This window comes from Engraulis encrasicolus, chromosome 18 (assembly GCF_034702125.1).
Source record: "Engraulis encrasicolus isolate BLACKSEA-1 chromosome 18, IST_EnEncr_1.0, whole genome shotgun sequence".
NCBI classification, from domain to species: Eukaryota; Metazoa; Chordata; class Actinopteri; order Clupeiformes; family Engraulidae; genus Engraulis; species Engraulis encrasicolus.
Window position 1 is genome coordinate 40726631 of NC_085874.1, and position 21326 is coordinate 40747956.

A 21326-nucleotide genomic window follows, 5' to 3' on the forward strand; every position below is an offset into this window, starting at 1 on the left:
TTGACTGCAGAAGGGTTGTGAGTTACCAACTATTTCTGTGAGACAAATACAAATATTTGGTACATGTAATCTCAGCAAACTCTACTGTGTTTGTGCAGTAGATCTTACTGGCCAAACATACACTCACTAATGGGTCAAAGTGGCTAGTAAGTTTTCTTTTTCTTCACCAGTATTTGACCGTTTTAGGGTGTTAATTTAGAGCCCCGTGTGTGTGTGTTTACCTCATGAGCACGGTCTTCCTCTAGATCACCTCTACGGCCTGCTGCACGGGGAAGGATGAGGAGATGGTCTTGACCACAATCTTGGGCTCCATCTCCACGAAATGACCGTTTACACCGTTTAACACCTCGCTCACACCATTGGACACACCGTTCACGCCATTGGACACACCGTTGGTCACGGAAGCCGATTCAAACGTCAGGCTAGCACGCTTTTCGGTAGCTGACACGATACTTGCACTCACAGATGACGCGCTTTCCAAGGCCATCATGCCAGCGCTGCCCATGAGGGGCAAACTGCTCACCATGCTGTTCATGCGGCTGTCCTCACCCTCGATCAGTTTCCTGCAGGACACAGTAGACACAAGAGCAAATATACAGTAAGAGTATGGCCTTCGTTTTTAATTCAGTGTGAAAATGAATGTGTTTTACATACTGTAGTACATTGTCTGAATCTGAGTGTTGGTTCACATTGACTGCAGGAGGAGGGTTGTGTGTTACCAACTATTTCTGTGAGGCAAATACAAATATTTGGAACATGTAATCTCAGCAAACTCCCAAAAACAGACCGCTTGAGCATCTGCTGTAGATTGCTCATCATGCAGACCTACAAGTCATTCATCGTAACATTAACATGAGGTTACAAGGAGGGCATGGAGACATGTCTGACCTGTAGGTTGTGATCTCCATCTCCAAGGACTTCTTAACATTCAGGAGGTCCTGGTATTCCTTCAGCGTCACTGTGATCTTGCCCTTGATGGCACTCAGCTCCTGATTGAAAGTATCGATCCTGGCCTGGAGGACACAAAGAAAGCTCATCTATTTCAAAGTTGCCAAATGGAAGATATAAGTAGAAGATACAAGTAATTATTATGCAATCCAAATTGTGGTGTATTGCGGAAAATTGAAGAAAGAGGACTATTAATCACAATTTCATTGTGTAACACATACTTGTAGTATAATATGGCCAGACTATTCACATTCTAAAACCAAATGTAAAGCTTGTTTGTTCTACATGTGCTTTATTTTGCCATTTTGCTTTTTCCTGTGAAGAACATTTTATATTATCGGCAATTTGTTATTTACAGCACCTGTTTCCACTGCATTTAAATGTACACTTAAAATGGATTATCAGTGCACCTGCAACCGTTTAATAGTTTAATTGTGTTCCGAGCACCATCGGTCATCTGTCTAGCACCATCAATGCTGGTGGTTGCCGTGGTGACCCTGGGGGGTGGAGCTTACCTGGAGAGTCTCTTCCTCGTTCCTGTAGCGTTCGGTAGCATCACGCAGCTTTGCCTCCAGAACCTCGTTCCTGGTCCTCAGCCTATCCACCTCCCACTCCTGACTACATATCTAAACACACACACACACACACACACACACACACACACACACACACACACACACACACACACACACACACACACACACACACACACACACACACACACAGTGCATGAGGGGACCAAGTAGATGCTGAAGATGGCTTAGGCTGAAGCACCTGTGTATTTATAAATATAGTAATTGCAGATGACATTGCCGTTTTTCTCTAAACAAATGTAATGATTACATTTCCTCAAAAAGTGTGGCATGAAAGCATCAGCTAAGCGTAATGTGATGTGAATGGGTGTTTTGTGCGTTTTTTGCCTTCATTGGACAGGACAGTTTAAGAAGGGGTAAGAAAGCATTGGGAGAAAGAGGAATTCAGGAAACACCAGACCAGAATCGGACCTGGGTCTCCCGTATAACAGTCAGTGCCCAAGGCGCTTGTGCTTTCTAAATATGATCTTTTCATGAATATTTACCAAGAAATAAACTAAAATTTACTACAGTGAGCAAAAAGGCCCATTTCTGGAAATTCAAAATGGCAGAAAATGAGCAGCTCCACCTTTTGAAAGTATGAAAAGTACCACTTTGGCAGTCATAATGAATACTTAGAATTTGATGGTGGTGGTAAGTATTCATGATGAAGGTAATATTGTAGAATGATTAGCATGTATTCTGGAAAAAATGTACTTAAAATATTACCCAGTGCACCTTTAAAGAGAAGGTCTGTGTTGAGAGCCCTGCCTCACCTCTGTCTTCAGCCCTTTGATCTCCTCTCTGGCGCTGCAGATAGATTCCACGCGTCTCGTTGACTTCTGCGACATGCCCTGGAATTGAGTCTTGTACCATGTATCCATTTCCTGCCAAGAAATCAAAAATATTAAATGACGTCCTGTTACTGTTTTTTTCAATGCTAGAGGTCACATTTATACATTTAACTTAAAATCCTTATCCAATTTTCATGTGAACTTTAATATAATAATATATAATATTAAACTTTTCACTTGTCATGATGTAATTAAGCAATATGACATGAGTGAGAGGATTGATATTAACTGACATCCTCCCCGGTGTGGTTCGTCCAATCAGATATCGCAAAATTCATTGACCAAATCTAACTATATATATACTATTATATATTTTTTATTCAATTTTAAACTTCGAATTCGTAAATTCAACATTAAGTCTGTATCCTTGTAAAATCTTTAGTCTCTCAATTTGTCTAGGAGATGTCTGTAGCTCGCTCCATTGTCAATGAATTTCCTCCTGGGGATCAATAAAGTTACTCTACTCTACTCAGGGCCGGTTTTTAGCATAGGCCGGCTAGGCGGTCGCCTAGAGCGCCATGTGAAGAAGGAGCGCCGAAATGGCGCTCTCCTATGCGTAATTTTGCGATATGAAGTTTTTTTATGAAGTCGCAATCAACAAAGAGTGGCGAAAGCGCTCCTCACGGCAAAGCGCCCCTCAGCCAATAGTAATATCTCTTCCAACTGTCTCTGGGAAGTCTGTGAACCAATAAACAGACAGTTCTGAGAAAGGGGGCGGGACGAGTGACAGCGTTCGATCTATTTTGAATTTGGAGACTCACTCGAGAGACAGAGGGGGCAAGCGCAAACAGTAGTGCTGCTCTGCTGTATGGAGATTGTTCTCATTAAACCACTCATTGCATGATGCAGGAGTTTCAGAGGGTGTTTTGGAACTATGTGATGTAATCAGCAACCGTTTGTGATTATGGAAAGCCTAATCGTTATGAGGTTACTATTTGGAATTAGAGAGAAAAAGAGCTTTGTTTTTGATCAGAGAAATCGCTAGTTAGCATGCTAACATTAGCCAAGTATGCCAAGCAATGAAATCCAGTAAAGTAGCTGTTAGTAGCCTACTCACTACTCACTAACACCCACCTGATATCATAATACTTGCTTAGGTTGACAAGCAATGTAAAGTAAGACTGGTGCAATGTTTAAAACAATTTTAGCTGCCATATCTCCTTCCATCCACATGAATTACCTGCTTGTTGTAAGCTTAAAAAAACATTAATTTCCAGACCAGAATGACATAGCCTACATTAATCATGTAACAGAACCATGCACAGCAGACAAGTGAGGCTATTTACTATATTTTGTATATTATGAAATTGAATAGCGTGACAGCTCTTCTCCCTTTCTCTCACCCTGTCCCTCCAAACACATAGATAGCCCCCTTCTCATTTAATTCTCCTACTCACAAATGCACCACTATTTCCAGTCCAGAAATGAAATTGGTTTGGAAGACAGCACAAATGTGTAGCTTATTAAAATTGTTATGCTGCCATGCTTTGTGATGCTGTAGATAGTGTAGATCAATGCAGACCTCCTTGGTAGGCTTATTGTCTACACATGCATTTTACATGCAAATGTACTGTATCACTCTCCTGGCATTTCAATTTCACGTTACAATTCAAACACATTGATAACCTCCCTCTCATCTGGGGTTGGGGGCCCCACCACCATCACATCCAACACACCACACAGTGAAGCTACTTTCATGCGACTCAATCTGATGTGTTGGTCGCCTGTCAAAAAGAACCACAAATCCATTTGATGAAAAACGGTTATTGTTCTTGATGCTATTTAGTTAAGCTTACTAAGGATATTAGTCTTGTGTTCTGTGAGGTATAAGAAAGATTTTTTTTTTCTTTCAAAGGTAAGGGGGGGGGGCGCCAGAACTCAAACTCGCCTAGGGCACCAAATAAGCCAGAACCGGCCCTGACTCTACTCTAAAGGAATATTTTAATTCCTGCAACGCTGCTAGTCTGTGGTGTTTTAGGAAGGTAAGGCTACTGTACCTGTAACTTCTTTGACGCCATGCTGTCGTACTGTGCCTGGATGGACTTGAATGCAGTGCCGAGGTTGGGCAGAGCAAACGCCATATCCCCCTTAGCCATCCAGCTGTAGAGCTGAGCCTTCAGCTCCTCGATTTCCTGTGCAAAGGAGACACTTTTATTTTTGGGGGTTTTACACGTTTATTAACCAGAGAAGGCAGCGAGAGAAACAGGAAATGAGTAGGGAGTAGGGATGCAAATTATCGATTAATTCATTAATCGTTAGTTGATAGTCTTATCGATCGACTTACGATTAATTGATAAGCGGCGTTTTGCCTCCAAAATCTTTTTTCTCAAAACAAATCTTCTAAATCTAGAAATTTAAATAAAAAATTGAGATAAAATACTAAATTCAAATTAATTCTATATCAATTCTTTAATACAAAGGTGATTCAAATCTTCCCACTATTCACACCCCTCTTCACACACTCTTCACATGCCCATTTCACCTGGGTCTCTTGTCAGTTGAATTGGCGATTCATTGCGATTAATGTTTTTTAATCGATTAACACATTCATCGATTTAAGTCGATTAATCGATTAATCGTTTGCATCCCTAGTAGGGAGAGAGACAGAGAGAGAGAGAGAGAGAGAGAGAGAGAGAGAGAGAGAGAGAGAGAGGTTGTGGAGGATCAGGAAATGACCTCAAGTAGGGGATTCAGGCCGACCAGAATGGAGCCGGTGTCGGTGCCCGCACCAGTTACGTTCGGCACTAAAGTGCTTACTTGCGAACTCCCGTGTTCATACCGGGCTCAGAACTTTTCCCGCACATGACTCTGTTACCCGGATGAACCTGCTGACAGCCACGTTGTTGTCACAGTTCGCAGAGAAAAAACAAGTATTTTGCGGTTCGCAAACCATCTTTCCAGTTTGTGAACGTTAATACCTGTGGCATGAACACGACGGCCAGCTCGCGATTTGGTGCAGGAACGGGCTCCAGCACGGTTCTCAGTCGGCCTGAACGCGCTAAAGTTGGAATATAACCTGGGTCCCTTGTGTAAAAGTATGGCGTTCTCTAGGTCGTCCTCAGACGAGCCTTCCATCGTTGCTTCCAGTCATCCCGATTCTCCATACATCTTTTCAATTCACTGGTAGGCCTACTCCCCCCCCCCCATGGCCCCATGCCCCCATGTCATTTCTTGAGTATGTCCACATATATGTATGTTAGTGTGGGACGTCCTCTTAACCGGCACCCTCGTGATGGTTCCCACAGCGCCAGTGAGCTGGCTGGCAATTCTTGGTGCCTTTGGCAGTGTCCTGTAGGTCTCATTCTCCTTACAGCAATCTTCTCACTCACTCTTGGTATTCCCTCATACAGGGTTTCATTGGTTACATATGCACTACTGCTGATGTTAAGCATTGCACGAAGCATCCTGGTGTAGCACCCATCAAGGGACTTCTCTAGGGTTGGCTTAAGGGTCCAGCATTCACTGCCATAATGGAGAACTGACTCTACTGTCGCATAGAAGAAGCTACGTTTTATTTGATGTTTTATTTGGAGGAGATTGTCGTTCCATACAGGGCCCTCCATGCAAGTGCATTCCTCACTTTTAGATCTTGCTCAGTTGAGTTGACCCATGAGCCCAGATATTTGCACTAGTTGCTGGATTATCATCGAGTTTGAACAACATGATCTCCAAAAATTCCGTGCTCCTGGACACGGATGTTAAGGGCACAAAATCCGTGTCCAGGAGCACGGACATTCTAATGAGTTACACAGTGCTGTGGTAATAGCCTATAGAAAGCACTTCCGTGTGCCCATCACAGAAAACAATTCTGTGTCCAGGAGCACGGAAAACAATTCCGTGTCCAGGAGCACGGAGTTTTGGCAAAATCCGTGCTCCTGGGCACGGATTTCATGTCCTTAACATCCGTGTCCAGGAGCACGGAATTTTTGGAGATCAGGCTGGTTTGAAATCTCTGTTCGAGACATAGTCTGACCTCGTGCATAACGATTAACGCTTCCCAAATGGCATGGTTGACCAGCCTCCCTCGGTTTGCTACTGGTCGATGCCATTAAAAGCTTTGTTGAAGTTTAAACCAAATATATTCTTAGTCCCAATAGAACGTCTCTGCTTAAACCACATCACTGCCTTGAACACGCCTCTACCCAGGGCCGCTGTAGTTAATTGTTTTCAGACAATCTGGGTGTTCCCGATTTTTAGCTCAGAAACTACATGTATGTTCCTTTTGGCCTGACTAGAAGTAACGCTGAAGGTGATGCGTCACTAGGAGGGCGTAGCATGGCTAGCACAGTAGCCCACTGAGCTATGTCACCGCAAGGGGGACAATTCCACATGAGCTACTGTATGAAAGCCACCTTACATTCTCATCTTCACTAACCCAGGCAGTGTAGAGGTAGGTACAGTAGGTGGGGGTGGGGGGATCAGAAATTGTATGAGTGTGTGTGTGTGTGTGTGTTTGTGTGTGTAACACCTGCTTGTGGACCCTCTGTAGGAACTCCCGTTGGTGCTCCAGGTTATCCAGCTGTTTCTCCAGGGTGATGCGGCCAGCAGTAGCAGCATCCACATCCTGTGGGGAACAAAGTCACAAACACACAGTCAGAGATCTGTCCATCTGGCTCATACTTTACGTTACCATTACCCTGTACAGTACTATTGGATTTCACTTGCAGGGCAGAAGGCTTTACTGTCCATCTGGGTCATATGTTTAAACGTTGTTGTTGTTGGTTTTTCTTCCAACTTACGGGGCGGACAGCTTCGATGTCCCTCTCGGCCTTCTTGTGGGCCTCCAGAGCCTCACTGTACCTGGCCTTCAGCATCTCCACCTGGACACCCATGGCATCCTTAGCAGCAACCGCCAGGTCCTGCAGGGAAGAGAATATTTACTTGTGCTTACTTGGTTTGAACAGGACTGGCCGCGCACGCCGACGCTGTCAGTGTGAAAGGCAGAGTAGAGCACACCGGCCGAAACTAAGCTGAAAGACCCTGTTCGTCTCGCTTCGGTTCGGTCTTGGTATGTCTGACACCTTACCCTCTGTGCCCACCCATACTACCTGTACCTCTTATCGCTGCACAAGAGACTTTCAGTTGTGATAGCCAAGCCACCCTCACTCACCCTCTGAGCCATCATCTGGTCAGCCACCCTCCTCATCTCCCTCAGTCGTTCCTCGTAGAGCATGTGCAGGCCTGAGGGACTGTTGAAGCGGTTCTGCATCGTTTCAATCTCCGTCTCCAGAGTCTTGTTCTGAGACTCCAGGGAACGCACCTGTTACACACACACACATGTGCGAATTACATACACAAGCATCAGACATACACATGCATGAACACACATCATGCACACACACACACACATATGCGAATTACATACACAAGCATCAGACATACACATGCATGAACACACATCATGCACACACATCATGCGCGCGCACACACACACACACACACACACACACACACACACACACACACACACACACACACACACACACACACACACACACACACACACACAATGGCATGAAAGTGGTAAATTGAGAGAAACTTGGAGAGTTGGGGTGTAGTCTGTTGCTCGCCTCACCTTCTCAATGTACTTGGTCAGACGGTCGTTAAGGGTGATCATCTCCTGTTTCTCGGAGGTGCGAGTGTTCAGGAAGGCCTGGTTCTCTGCAGACGCTGCATCCAGATCCCCAGCCCCAGCCCCAGCCCCAGCCCCAGCGGCACGGCTCAAGTACCGGGCTCTCATGCTCATGAATGTACTGCTTCTGTGGTGAAGAGCATACAGCACATGGGTCACTCACTAGGTCACTATAGGCTAAGCTGGCATGCATCTCAATTCAGGGGGTGCATTTATCAAAACCAAAGTTGCTTACTACATTAGCTACTTTGTTGTTTTCAATGCATTTTCCCACTGGCAAAATTCCAAAGTTGCTAACAACTTCTCTTTTGAGAAATGCACCCCAGAATAGTATACAACACACATTATATTTCTCTCTTGCCTCTGCTGCTCTGGTGGTGAAGATTATCAACTCTGAAGTCAGTATTTGGCTAGTGATCAGTTGTGTCATACACAATAATGTTTTTTTTCAAATAGCAGCATTCTCAGATACATTTCTCATGTTCACACCAATATAAAGAGACGACATTGTCAGGTGCTTCACTAAATTTGGAAGTCTATGCGTTACCCTTATTTTCAAGTATCAGACACAGTAGGCTACATTTCCCCAAAGTACCATGCTTTTTTGGAGGCCGTAAACTGTCGACCTTTTCACACTGAAAACAAGATGCACCTTTGCGCCTTATCTTGACTACAGTTCTGCAGTTCCCAAAGTGACAGGTCACCGAGCTGAGAGAAAAGGTTTAGGCTAGTCTTACCCAGTCACCTGTACCCTGCTGCGGGAACCAGGCAGTGCCTTGCTCCCCACGACAGTATTACGATTGTAGCTCGTAGCTTGATTGTAGCTTGAGAATCCCCGGTTGCTCCACTGAGTTGAGGAGGGGCTGGAGACGCGGCTCTGGAGAGAGGGGGATGAGGAGGCCAGTCCGCTCTCGAAGCGGCGACGGTAGGAGGAGATCCTTTCCGGGTTATAGCTCATGATGACTCCCTGGGGTTGGTTGCTCTTGTGTTCGATGCTGTTCGTGGAGGGCACTGCAGTTGTCTCTCCTCAGAACCCCTTATATACTCTGACCAAAATTCTCACCCAACCTATCGGGTGCGAATCTTGTACCTCAATATGGCAGGAGAGCCAGAGTGCCCCCCTTAGTTATCTCACAGCCTCCCGCGAAGAAGATTCAAAATACTGGGGTGAGTGAGCACAGGAGAGGGGCCGTCTTGGCCCCTGATCGAAGGACAAGTGCTAAGCCCATAGTCATATATGTCACATTGGTATGACTTTTGTTACCTGAACAGCACCAGGCAAGAAGGCCTACATCATTATTCCTATTTTAAGATGTTGTCATCTGCAAAGTTAGTCATAATATTTTCAGCTCCATTACCATACATGTCATAGCTCTGGGGTTCCCAAACTTCACCATGACAAGGCCCCCATATACCAGTAGATTCCAACCAAGACCCCCCTGACATGAGCTTTCTGTGCACCCGCCTTCATAAGTCAATGAATTTGGTGCCTTCCTAAACCCATTCAAGTAGGCTACTACAGAAAGTACAATAATAAGTACAATACAAGTACAATAATAATAAACATTTTAAAGAAGAAAATGATTCCACTGGAATTGTTTAACTTATTTTTGTCTATTTTGGCTACTTAAAGGGACACTCCACCCATTTGCATTAGGCTTTCCATTGCTAGACATCCAGTCATACTTTTGAATGTGCAACACTTTCTCAATTACCCCTGAGACAGGAGAAATCTGTATTCACCTCTTAACAGTTCCTCCTACAATGATGTAAAAATGGTAATTTTGCATCATTGTAAGAGGAAGTGTAAGAGAGGTGGATTTCTGTTGAGACTACAAGCCTTTCCCCCACCCTTTCAACCCCGCCATTAGGGGGTTGGACCTAATGCGCTAACAGACCTATCACAAATCAGTGTGCCAGTGCTTTTGAAATCACTGGCATTGAGGCTTCAGTAAGTCACTAGGTGCGATCGACATGTCGTCAACACATGCATGCGCATTTAGACAGCAATGCACTCTGGATGAAAATGCTGCATGACGGTTAGATTTCCAGTCAAACTTCAAAATTTCGGTGATGTTGCGTTGACGAGGTGACATGTCACATGGTGTAAAACTATCATGGCATGAATGCGACTGCAGTCAGATCTTGCAACCTCTGCAGTTGCTTATCCCCTTCAACGTTCGTCTGCGGACTGCCTCCGAGGTCACGCACCCATGAACTGGTTGGTCAACAACTCACTCATGTGTATATATGGGTCTTGGCTCACACCTCTACACAAGTTTGCACAGGTCCCCACTTTAGCTCCTCCCCACTGCCTGTCCCCCCACTCCTCACACGTGGTGTGTTAGTAGAGCAAACCGGTGCGAGCTCATCGTCTCGTTCATATTTGTGGCCGACTGTAAATGCGCTGTATTTAATAACACCCACATCGTGACAACAAGTTCTCGCTCACGTGCTTCGTCAATGTTGATCGACAGCAACGAAGTCGTACGGGGCTATTGGCAGGGCTGCCTGGGTGTGGCCTGTGGAACTTGAGCATTGCAATGCATTATGGGGATTGTTGACACAAATCCACAAGCACTAAAAAGTCATTTTCTACCTTTTTTCGGCCAAGAAGGCACCAAATTAGAAAAGTATGCTACTATTTTACTATATATATGACCCACTTTCAATACATATTCATGTCTCCACCGGTGGAATGCCCCTTCAATTTATTAAATTATTCATTTTAAATCAGTATATTTTTCTTGCCAACTTGCCGCAGCCCCCCTGGCATACCTTCACGGCCCCCAGGGGTCCCCGCCCCCCACTTTGAAAACGTCATAGTTCATGGGGAGTCTTCAGTAGTATTTCTCAATGGGGGCCTCCTGGGGGTCATGGGAAGGATACAGCTGAGAGGGGTGGTGCTTAGTCGCCAATGGGGGGGAGGTAGTGGCATGATGGCTTATGATGAGGTCAAGGGAGCGTTGGGAGGCTTATGGTGAGGTCCAGGAGGCATTTATATATTTTTTAAAAAGTTGAGAACCACTGGTGTATAGCAACCCTTTTCTTTTTCTTCACGCAAAAGTTGCTTACGTCACATTCGGCCTTTTAAGACAAATGCCACTTGTGGTGTAATTTAAGTAACCTTTTAAAAAGATTGTTGTACCTTTATTGATAGGAAAGTAGAGATTATGACAGGAAGTTAAGTGGGCAGAGAGAGAGACGGGGCAGGGTTGGGACTAGCCAGGCTGTGCCCTCCAAGTGACGCAACAGCTTCAGGTGTTGCTGAAGTCAATGATAATCAGGCTAGGTTGGGACAAGACGTAGGCTCAATTCGAAACAGGGAAGGCAGCTGTCCTTCCAGTGAGCTAACTGGACATCGAGTCGTGAAGTGTGGATCGAAACGAAAAATTGCTTTATTTCCTCCCTCGGCAGTTGACTGCATTTGTGGGCGTAACGGGGATATTTGAGGTCAGCATCAGATGCTGACTTCGCTGCCTTGGTACCCAACATGCTGTGCGCCACCTCCCTGAAACCTGAAAAACAAACATGGCTACTACCCAAGCTACTACCTTATCATACTCTTTATTCTGACACTTATGTATGTAGATATTGAAAATCGAATGGATAAATCAACATTGTAGTATCTAAATATGCTGTCGCTAGATCTATTTATAGCCTATTTTACGATTCCGTCGTCTGACGATCATTCACTGTTCAAATAGCATGCGTAAGCTAAGGGCTAACGTGATGAGCGTAACTCCCGCCATAGAATCGCCGTAACATCAAATGCGCAAGGTAGCGAACTCGTTAGTGCCGTTCGTAACGGCTGCCTCATCAGCTAACTTCACCTATCTGATCAGTGACCTGTTTATGTAGGAGGAGAGTCATCGAGTCACTGCCTCCCGTTTCGAATTGAGCCCTAGGCAGGGCTGTATTATGGGCGTTTTGGATCCCAGCAGACAGGGCTTGGCAAACCAGATATTATAACCAGATATTATAACCAGATACTAAGTAATAAACAAATATTTTCTAGTATGGTCCAAGTACAGTCATTTTTGCAGCTAAAAATGGCTATTTTTGGAAATTCAAAATGGCGGACCATGGAGAAGATCCCCCTTTTCATGTATGAAAAGTGCAATTTTTCCAGTCATATAATGAATACTTAGAATTTGATGCTGGTGGTAAGTATTCATGAAAAAGGTAAGATTAGTGAATGGGAAGCATGAATTCTGGAAATAAACAACTAAAAATCTCACACAGTCTCTCTTTAACGTGTAAACATGACGTGGATAAAAATAAACTTCATTGTTACAGGTGTGTTTTAGCCCCTTAAATGGGACATTTGTTAGAGCAGAATTTTTAAATGCACAGGCCAAAACCAATGTGTTTCCAAAAATATCCATATACTTTTAGTGTAAAACAGCTTTGGAAATGAGAGGTGTTTCAATTTCATTGGTTCATTTGGGGTAACGGGTGTGAGACATCTTAACACAGCAGGGCAATTTTATTCTCTTGGTCTGCGGAGGAACAGTGTCAGAGAAGTTCTTGCACCCTTGAAGGAATTTAACGCATAAGTGATGTGTCAGCTCTGCTTTGCTCTCTGAGTCTGCCAGTGCGAATTTTACCTCCAATCTAGTAACTAAAATTGAATCCAAGGTAGCAGGAGAAAGGTGAACCTCAATCATATAACTCAAGGGGAGGTGTAAAATAAGCTCACTTCCAAAAATGGCACAGTATCGCTTTAAGTGGAGTATGAGCAGAGGCAGTGGTGTAGTCTACTTTTTATGGTGGGCATACTGTATATTGAGCATTTTTTGAAGTGGGTATACTGAATATATTTGTGCTATTCAAAATAATGGATCAATTTTAAGTGGGTATACTGAAATCCCTGAAAATTTGAAGTGGGTATACTCCGTATACCTGCGTTCTACGTAGACTACAACACTGAGCAGAGGGACAACTTCTCACTAGCTCGGCAGGCAGCTGCTTGGGCCCAGCAAGCCCTTGGGGGGTTAATATGAGCTCACGCTTTGCTAGAGTAGTGGAAAATTTCTTTCAAATATTCACTCTTTTGACATTTCGCTTGGGTGCCCCATCTGAGCCTAGAGTCACCTCTTAGTATGAGTAGAGTTGCTGATTCCAAGGGATTTTTTTTTTGTAATTTGTGTAATTTGTCTTTGTAATTTTGTTAGCTTTGTTAGCTTGGATTTTTCCTGAGATGTGACAAGTCAGGAAAGAAAAATATTCATATTCATATTTTAGCTTAAATCAGCATTACACCCCGTATTGAACCGTTTGGTGGGCCGCATCCGGCCCTCGAACCCCTGTTCCTAATGCAATGGGGGGCACTCTGCTGCCGTTTCTGTTTTCATTCAAATAGTCTCTTGAGATCTTAAAAATGTCGTATGACAATGCCTTGAATTGTTTTCTGGAAAGATTGAAATGCTTATACTCCCTTTCCAAAAGGGGTCTGGACTTCTGGTTCATCCAGTTGTCTATCGTCAAGAATCATACCAAAGAGAATGGAATTTTAATAAAGAGGATTCAAAACACGGTCACTAGTGATGTGTCGGTCGAGAACGAAACGGCTCTAAGAACCTGGTCTTTGAAGTGAACGATGGGAACCGGCTCCACAATGGGAGCCGCTTTAGAAGATTTTTTGGGAGCCGTTTTTTTTGTTTGTTACCTTCGCCAGAAGGTTATGTTTTGACGGCTGTGTATTTATTTATTTATTTATTTATTTATTTATTTGTGAATATGTCTGTTTGTTTGTACTTCGTATAACTCTGGTCAAAGGTCAAAGGTCAAGGTCAAAATGTTTGTTTGTACTTCGTATAACTGAGACAGAACTGAGCCGATTTTTATGAAATTTAGTGGGATGATTGGTCATGACCCAAGGAACAATCGATTCGTTTTTGGGAGTCATTGGGTCAAAGGTCAAAGGTCAATGTCATGAAAAGGTCAAAAATGTAAATTGAGCCGATTTTTATGAAATTTACTGGGATGATTGGTCATGACCCAAGGAACAATCGATTACTTTTTGGGAGTGATTAGGTCAAGGGTCAAAGGTCAAGGTCACGAAAAGGTCAAAAACGTAAATTAAGCCGATTTTTATGAAATTTAGTGGGATGATTGGTCATGACCCAAGGAACAATCGATTACTTTTTGGGAGTGATTGGGTCAAAGGTCAAGGTCAAGGTCACGAAAAGGTCAAAAACGTAAATTGAGCCGATTTTTATGACATTTACTGGGATGATTGGTCATGACCCAAGGAACAATCGATTACTTTTTGGGAGTGATTGGGTCAAAGGTCAAGGTCTAGGTCACGAAAAGGTCAAAAACGTAAATTGAGCCGATTTTTATTAAATTTACTGGGATAATTGGTCATGACCCAAGGAACAATCGATTGCTTTTTGGAAGTGATTGGGTCAAAGGTCAAGGTCAAGGTCACGAAAAGGTCAAAAATGTTTTTCTTTGCCAAGCACTATATGCCAGAACTGAACAAAGTGTGCATGCTGAATTGAATAAGAGGTCAAGACTGGGCCAAAAATGTAATATTACGATATTCCGGTCAGATTTCAATGAAACTAACACCAACATTTGGAGAATATTATGCCCCACACTCTGAAGATGGCCAGAAAAAAATAAGTGGCGTAGGCGAAGGTTTGCGCTCTACCGAGTGCCCATTCTAGTTTGTTTGTTTTATCCTTCTCTCCCCCTCCCTCTCATTGTGTGCATCCTCTAAAAGTGACAGTGGTTACAGCGCAGGTCTTACAGACACATGCACAGCGATCAGAAATACATAGTATTAATACCTTTTAAATATACTTTGTATTTGGGTATGTTGGGTCATTATTTAACGACTAATTATAATAAAAGTATGATTCATGAAGGCTTTTACACAGCATGCGCTGTCCAAAGTGCTTCACAATGTCAATAATGAAACAACATGTTGTAAAATAACGTTAAAACTATCAATTTATGAATAATATAAACATATATGTAGGGAGCCGTTTGGGAGCCGAAAGAGCCGGCTCTCCATAGTAAGAAGAGCCAGTACAACCGCATCTCAAAGAAGAGCCGAAAATCCCATCACTAACGGCCACTCAATGCAAAAGCGTGTGCTCAAGTTGGGTCTCCTAAAGGGGCGTTGTCCCCTCCTTCTTCTCTTTTGAGGTGTTTGCACAAGACGTGTGCTACCGCCATCTACAGCGCTAAGGAGACATCATTTATTCTCAACCTCAGGACTCCGAAGGTCTCCTAAATGGCCATTTACCCGACATAAAAGTGGATACCCGAAAAGAAACAAAACGACGTATCTCTGTCTAGAATATCTCTGATCATACCATGTAGAGACACTCTAGTCCAGGTGTTCTTAATTAAAAGTCCCAGAGGGCCAGTTTCTCAATTCCAATAAAGGGCAGATATTTAGTTTCCAATGACAGAAGGGGAAAAAAACCTCTCATACTGGGCCTACCACAGACATCATATATGAAGACTAGATACGTCATCGCGTATTTCAAGCACGTCCGCACAGGTCGGCCATATTAGAGCAGCCTAAACTCTCCACAGACCCTCCGTTACAGCTGAAGTAAAGTGAAGAGCTGAAACGTTGGGATACTTAAAAATGTATTCTGTTGCTTCGCTGAAATATTGACACGTGTTTATAAATGGTAGGGCTCCTTAAAACGTAAGTGTAGACTGGGGTAAAACGGCCAGGAGAGTAATAGGCCTATGCTTCCCACTTAACCTATTTGTCCAAAAAATCAGATAGACCTACAGCTAATACACATTTTAATCATTGCTGTGCATTACGTTGACGGCATGGATATATTCATTGCATCAAATTATAGACGACAGAGATGACGTACTGGAAGAGAGATGTAGCCTACAGCGCAACAAGTTAATTCTATCTGGATGGCTTTAGCGTCACGACTCATTTTGAACGGCCAAGGCAGCTCCAAGGTGGAGCTGTCGAAACCAAAGTAGAATGTAGACTAAAGTGAATGTTTATTTGTTATTTTACTGAAAATATAAAAGATTACTTTGTGCATTTGTTTATGGGGTCTATTTAATTACCTGAATAAGCCTGCTGAATTATATTATACATGATTTTAGACCTATGAACATTATGATATAATGTAATATAATATAATAATAATGTGGATATGCATCACTATGCAGTATCAACATATACTTTCGTTTGGAATTTTTTATACTGTGTAAAAAACCAACCCTTTCGAAAATCGAAATAAATTTGAGGGAATTATGGCCATCTGAAGAGTATACAACACCAAAAACTCACTGCAACTGGTTGAGCCAGCAGGCTGCTCTAACATGGCCGCCATGCGCGGACGTTCGGCTTGCATGACGGGAACGCGGACGACGCATCTAGTCTTCATATATGATGTCTGTGGGGCCTACATTTTCCTGGAGCAGTGTGGGGTGAGGTGCTGCCTTGCTCTCATTGCCACCCTTCAGTATTTTTTAAATGACGTAAGATCATCTCATCTGATGGCCTATATTTGCAGAGTGCATTCATAAATGTTTATTTTTAGTGAGAAAACCAATAAGTCTGAAGATGACACTTTTCAAACAAAGCTCAAATGTTGCTTATGACTTCATTAATGCAGCCCTGACAAGCATACTGAGAATTTATCAGTGTAGCTGCAATAATATGGACCCAGCAAAGAAGAGGACACCTCAGTTTTTGTCAACAAGAAAATGGCACATTTGATGTAATGTTCATTACATGCAACAGCCAATAATACATTTTCAAGTTACTCAAAACTTTGTAATCTTAAAGGGACAGTTTGGTCAATTTCAACATGCAGTTGTATTGCTCACGCTACCCTTGACTTGTCAGTACCTGGTGATGCCACATTTTTCGGCTCAGCCCTTTCCGAGATATGAGCAATTCTAATGGGGGCAGCGTTTGTTTACATTTTTAAAAAATGAAACATAGGCCAACTCCAAATATTTTCCCAAAAGGTACTGCTGTTTGCTAGTTGTCTGCTGATGTTTTATAACCTTTTGGATGTTTTTGGGAATAAATAAAAATGTTTTTTTGAAATGTAAACAAAGCTGCCCCCATTACAATGACCAGGATCTCGGAAACGGCTGAAGAAGAAGAAAAAAAAATCTCAGGCACTGACAAGTCCAGGGTAGTGTGAGCATTACAACTGCATGTTGAAATTGACCAAACTGTCCCTTTAAGAGGGGCTTACTGTAGCATCAAACTATTTGGGACTGTTTAAAAGTGTGAAGAGTTTATCAAGCAATTCGTTTTGAAGTAGCACTAGTTGGGCCATTCTATGAAATGGGTGCCCTTTCAATGTCAAAATTCAAGTTTTTTTTAAACACTGATTGTAATATCACACACATTTACCTATTTGAAAAGGGTATAGAGCCATCTTAAATCCTCTTAAATATACAGTTGAGGACGATATTATTAGCCCCCTTACAAAATAGTGCTTGTTTTCTCAGCATTGTCCAAGTGATATTAACCAGAGCAAAACAAAATGAATACAGCTCTTTTTTTAAACTTCAAAGTTTTATTTTGGATGTGTACACAATTTATATTCCACACAGAAATGAAGATATTGTGCAAAACACAAAAACTATCAGGGTCAAAATTATTAGCCCCCACACCCTAATAGTCAATTGTGTATCCTGGCCCATTCTTCTTTGGAAAATCTCTCCAGGTCCTCTAGAGTTGATGGTTGTCTGGCATGGATGTTTCTTTAGGCCACCCCACAGATTTTCAATTGGATTCAAGTCAGGGCTTTGTGCAGGCCATTAATGACATTCACTTTGGTTGTCTGGAGATAGTTCTTCACCACGATGGATGTGTGTTTAGGATCCTTGTCATGTTGGAAGATTAAGTGACGTCTCAGACCCAGTTTCACAGCCGACTGTATTTCTTTATTCATGATTCCATCCACCTTGACAAGATTCCCTGTTCCAGATGCACTGAAGCATCCCCACAGTTAACCAATTTCAGCCTAAAGGCGGATTCATACTTAGCGTAACTGGCGCTAACCTCATTCATACCTCCCTTGCGACGATGGCGTGCGCTCAAATGACGTCACACGCCCCTCCGCAAGCTGCCGCGGCGCGAGGTCGTGCACCCGACATTTTTTGTAACTTGCCGTGCGCCACCAGCAACCATGCAGGTAGGCAGACAAAGCAGGAGTTGCGAAGAGAGGCTACAGCTACTGTAAGCTACTACAGAATGGACCCTGCATTTTATCTTCTCCCTTAAATGCTGTTCAGTGAAACAATTGTTTACTTTGTTCAGAAGCACGTTGTGTTTGGCGATCTATTTATAAATTCTGCAGCCAGAACAATGCCCTCACATAGTCTTGGAATGATCTGGCAATGTAGGCTACAACAAAAATCTATGTTTCATTGTGGTAAGTCATAAGTCAGACGTTCAGTAGCCCTACAGCAGCCGTGTTTGGCTTTCTATTTTTATACATCTGTAGAACTCACGCTGCGAGTTGCGACAGATGCTGCCGTTTCTCTCATGAACAGCAGAGGGCACACTTCCGAAAATGCAAGCAAAAGCCTGTAAATGCCGCTTTTGACTATGAATGGTCTGCCGCATTTTAATGGTTCTCGCGCCAAATGCGCCAAAGTGTGCACGTTAAGTATGCAGAGCCCTTAAGCCCTTTTTGGGAAAAGTTGCCTTCTCCCTATTAACACCTGCATATCTCAGTCTCTGAAGCACATAGAAACATGAACTAATTTGCATTTAAAAGCTAGAACCTTCATTTTGCACTGGAATGTGTTAATTCAGCTCTAACATACCCACATTTTTAAATAAAACAGCTCAAATCTCAAGAATCTGAATGCAGCGTATATGTCGCTCCAAGACACAATGGGTTAAATACTCCCACCTCCATGCTTCACTGTGGGGATGGTGTTCTTTGGGTTGAATGCCTGTCCTTATTTCCTCCAAACGTAAGCAGTGTCCCTGTGGCCAAAGAGCTTTAGTTTAGTCTCATCAGACCATAACGGCTGTGATACATGCAAGTGAATTTCACCCGCTTTCAACCTGCTCGCTCGCCTCGCGTGGTGACGTAGCATCGTTTCCCGGTCAAATTAGCTTAGCTTAGCAAATGCTGCGGTCAAACAACCGTCTCTCTTAAATCACAAACACTGTATGTACAAATAAAAATGATGAAACAGGAGCGAATATATTGGTCACCTTAACCCAAGTGTCATTTATTTTAAAACCATCTGTGAAAAACTATCGGCAGATTTGACACCACCGAAATCAAAACAGCCTCCATTTGTAATATCCCAGTAGTGCTGGTGACGCACGTGACGTCATGGCGTTGAAAGCTCTCCCATTGGTTAACGCTTCGCGGTGCCGCTACATTTTTCAGCCAAGCTCAACTTTCTCGCCTCGCTCGCCCACCGCCCGCCACCCTCGCTTCCCTACGTCACCACCTCTCGCCTGGCCGCCGCGTCCCAACGGAAAATAATGGAACGCCACGCTTGTAACGCTTTGGAAGCGCCCATGTAAATTGGGCGTAAAGGGCGGGTTATGCTTCCTACTTGTGCCACAGAGTGAGCTTGTCGCAGCCATGATGCAGTTAATTTTGGTTTAAGCCCTGTTTTGAAGCACGGTCTGCGCGATGTAATTCCACGCTCAAACTGCCTTCAATACAAAGAGTAAACTAGACGTGTCGGTTGTTTTTTTAGCATCACAGACTCGACGACAATGAAAATGAAACATTAAATCTTTATATCACGTGCATGTTTGATCACACTGGCAGCCACAGTGGTAGTTTGGAACAAAGAAGTGGCTCATTTGTCGAGGACGAAGCGGAATGTTTCCTCGAACTCGGAACCACTGTTCAACTGTCCAAATAACTTCAGCGTCGTAACTTGCAAGCGCATGTGTTGTCTTTGGTTCGTGTAAATAAATCAAACAACAAAGCACGGGCAACTTATTTAATGAAGAGCTCACAGTCCGTAGACCGACGAAGGTTAGAACAAGGAAGTAGCGCTTGTTCTCGACTCGAGGACAGAGCAGGCTGGTCGAGAGGACCAATCAGAGACCTATTTGCGCCGTCGCTCCCTGCGTCGAGACACAATTTTGGGGAGGTGCCCCAGAGTACCTGCGTGATGGGGGGGGCTTCACTCCGTTAACTGCGCGGCTCACTGCATCACGACGCAGGGACGCTGGACTGGAGGCATAAACCACCCTTAAGGGCCGTACACACACGTCGCTGCTAGTTACTCGCTCAGCGAATTAACTCAATAGAATGTCAATGTGTCCCAGCGAGACTCGCAGGCGAGTAGGCGAGTACTGTACAAGCGATGCGATGTGGGCGGATTCCGAGTTGAAAATATTTTATCTTCGAGCGAGGCGAGTAAGCGAGTAACCAATTGGAATGCAGAGTTCGGTACTTCTCGGCTGTCCATTGGCAGTTAAAGCCGCGGGAACTTTCAGCGAACGTTCCATGAAAGAGTGGCGAGTAGGAGAGCAAGCGAAAAGCTAGCTTTGTGTGTGTACGCCGCTTAGTATGAATAATCTTTCTCCCGGTTGTCCCGAGCATACTGAGGTCTGGCTTGAAGGTGCCTCTTCCTCAAAAGTGGGGGTTTTCTTGGTCTGCACCCTCGTAGGCCATTCCTGTGCAGAGCTCTTATTATGGTCTTCTTCGAGACTATGACTCCTGATGTGGCCAAGTCCTTTGAAAGTGCCTTGGGAGAGACCAGTTTCCTCTCCAGTCTCACTGAAAGCGTTCTCTTTCTCCCTCTGCCAGGCTTGTTCTGCACAGTGTTGCTGTCTTTGAAGATTTGAATGATGCCTCTCACTCCAGACCTTGAGACCTGGAAACGCTTGGATATACCTGCCCTACTTTGTGTGCATCTATTATTCTCATTCTGAGGTCCACACTGATCTCTTTTGTTTTCTGCATGTTGCTTCCTCAACTGCCAGCTCCAAAATGAGGCTTTTATACCATGTTTTGACTTAATTGAGTTAATTAACTTAATGGAATTGAGTGCAATCAGCTGTTTCACTTGATTACCTTCATGCACATCGCCTGTGAAGGTTAGCACATCACTGCACAAAATTGACTTGTGTGATGACTTTAATAAATGGCAATTTCTTATAGGGGGCTAATAATAATGTCCCTGGTCATTCAGCTTTTCCTTACATGATAATGTTTTGGAGCACAAATATACATGTTTTGGTACTTATAATTTCAAATTACATGTTCAGGAATACTCTGTTAGAACTGCCTTGCTCTGCTAGAAAGAATCTTGCCAGAATCTTGAAAAAAGCTTAACATTTCATAGGGGGGGCTAATAATATCA

General features: G+C 43.5%; 1 protein-coding gene across 1 annotated transcript; it reads right to left on the reverse strand.

Moving 5' to 3' along the window:
* Nucleotides 1–241: 241 nt before the first annotated feature.
* Nucleotides 242–9303, reverse strand: LOC134468237 (glial fibrillary acidic protein-like). The gene is made up of 11 exons (XM_063222180.1): nt 9299–9303; nt 8744–9001; nt 7950–8115; nt 7485–7634; nt 7114–7233; nt 6843–6938; nt 4372–4506; nt 2297–2407; nt 1464–1574; nt 889–1013; nt 242–563 (listed from the first exon to the last, which is right to left on the reverse strand). The coding sequence occupies exons 1-11, from the start codon at nt 9301–9303 to the stop codon at nt 242–244; spliced, it is 1599 nt and encodes a 532-aa protein (XP_063078250.1).
* Between the last annotated feature and the right edge of the window lie 12023 nt (nt 9304–21326).

Coding starts and splice junctions, on each gene's coding strand:
- LOC134468237 (XM_063222180.1), bottom strand. Junction 8,116..8,743: donor AGCAGGGTACAGGTGACTGG/GTAAGACTAGCC, acceptor TACATTCATGAG/CATGAGAGCCCGGTACTTGA. Junction 4,507..6,842: donor TACAGAGGGTCCACAAGCAG/GTGTTACACACA, acceptor TCCTTTGCACAG/GAAATCGAGGAGCTGAAGGC.